Genomic DNA, 996 nt, shown 5'->3' with positions numbered 1-996 from the left:
TTTAAAAAAAATAATTTTTTTTGCTTTTGATAAAGTTGGCAGCTTTGAACAGTAATATGCTCTAAAAAATGTCGTTTGTTTTTTTTGGGGGGGTTTTTTGGTTTTAGTTGGGAGTTGTAAACTGTAATAAACTGCTATATGCTTAAACAATTTTTTTCCCTGTTGTTTTTGTGTTTTGAGAGGTTGGGGGGAAAGTTGGCAGGTATGAAATGATCTAAAGAACGGTGCGGTGAAATTAACTTTGACCTGCAATTACAATTTTAGCATTTATGATTATTTGTACATTTTGTTCCCGCCCAGGTGAAGGGTGCCGGCGCCCTGCTGTGGAAGGCTGTGACTGACCACCTACAGCTCCTCGAGGCCGACTACTTTGACCTTGAGTATACTAACACGCACGGGGATGAGGTGAGTGGAGTTTTCTTTTTGTCTCTTTGAGCTTGAGAGATGAGGTGAATGAAGTTAGAGTTTGATGGCACTTGCAACAAAATCATTTTTATAAAGTACGTTAGTCTTTATAATGAAATATAAATAACAGACTTGCCAACTGTAACGAATCTCACGGGATGGTCCAAGATTTAAAAGAATTTTCTTTAGGTAGGTCAGGTTTTTAAAGCCCCCCATCGGCACAATTTAGATCAATTACTTAGGAAGCGGGCTTCCGATCCTGCTTGTCAGGGCCAAAGATGGACACAACATCCCAGAATGAAGACCATAATACTCGATAAAAACTCCTTTGTGAGGTGAGTGGCTTGGGGTTAACCCCAGCCTTACTGGGAGGTAGGTGGATACACTGGTGTGGTTTTTGCTCCTATCAAACGTCTGTCGTCCTCATTTCTCCTCCTTTTTTTTTCTTATGTTACTCTCTTGTGACACCTCTAATCTTCGGCACAAACATGACCTATTTATCTAACAAACGCTGTAAAACTCTTATTAAAACTGAAAAACTATGACTTGCTATTACAAGCAGGTGGTTGGAGGGCGCCACTGGTAGGCCTT

General features: G+C 40.3%; 1 protein-coding gene across 1 annotated transcript in view; it reads left to right on the top strand.

The window, feature by feature from the left end:
- Positions 1 to 306: 306 nt before the first annotated feature.
- LOC101846400 (FERM, ARHGEF and pleckstrin domain-containing protein 2) overlaps positions 307 to 996 on the top strand; it is a gene marked incomplete at its 5' end in the record, with an annotated part of 70,530 nt that continues 69,840 nt past the window's right edge. The window contains 1 exon segment of the mRNA XM_035973517.1: positions 307 to 405. Coding sequence (XP_035829410.1) covers positions 307 to 405 — 99 coding nt within the window.

The sequence above is a fragment of the Aplysia californica genome, unplaced genomic scaffold (assembly GCF_000002075.1).
Source record: "Aplysia californica isolate F4 #8 unplaced genomic scaffold, AplCal3.0 scaffold01346, whole genome shotgun sequence".
Lineage (NCBI taxonomy): Eukaryota > Metazoa > Mollusca > Gastropoda > Aplysiida > Aplysiidae > Aplysia > Aplysia californica.
The sequence above is the reverse complement of the archived record's forward strand: the minus strand, read 5'-3'. Positions and strand labels throughout refer to the sequence as shown.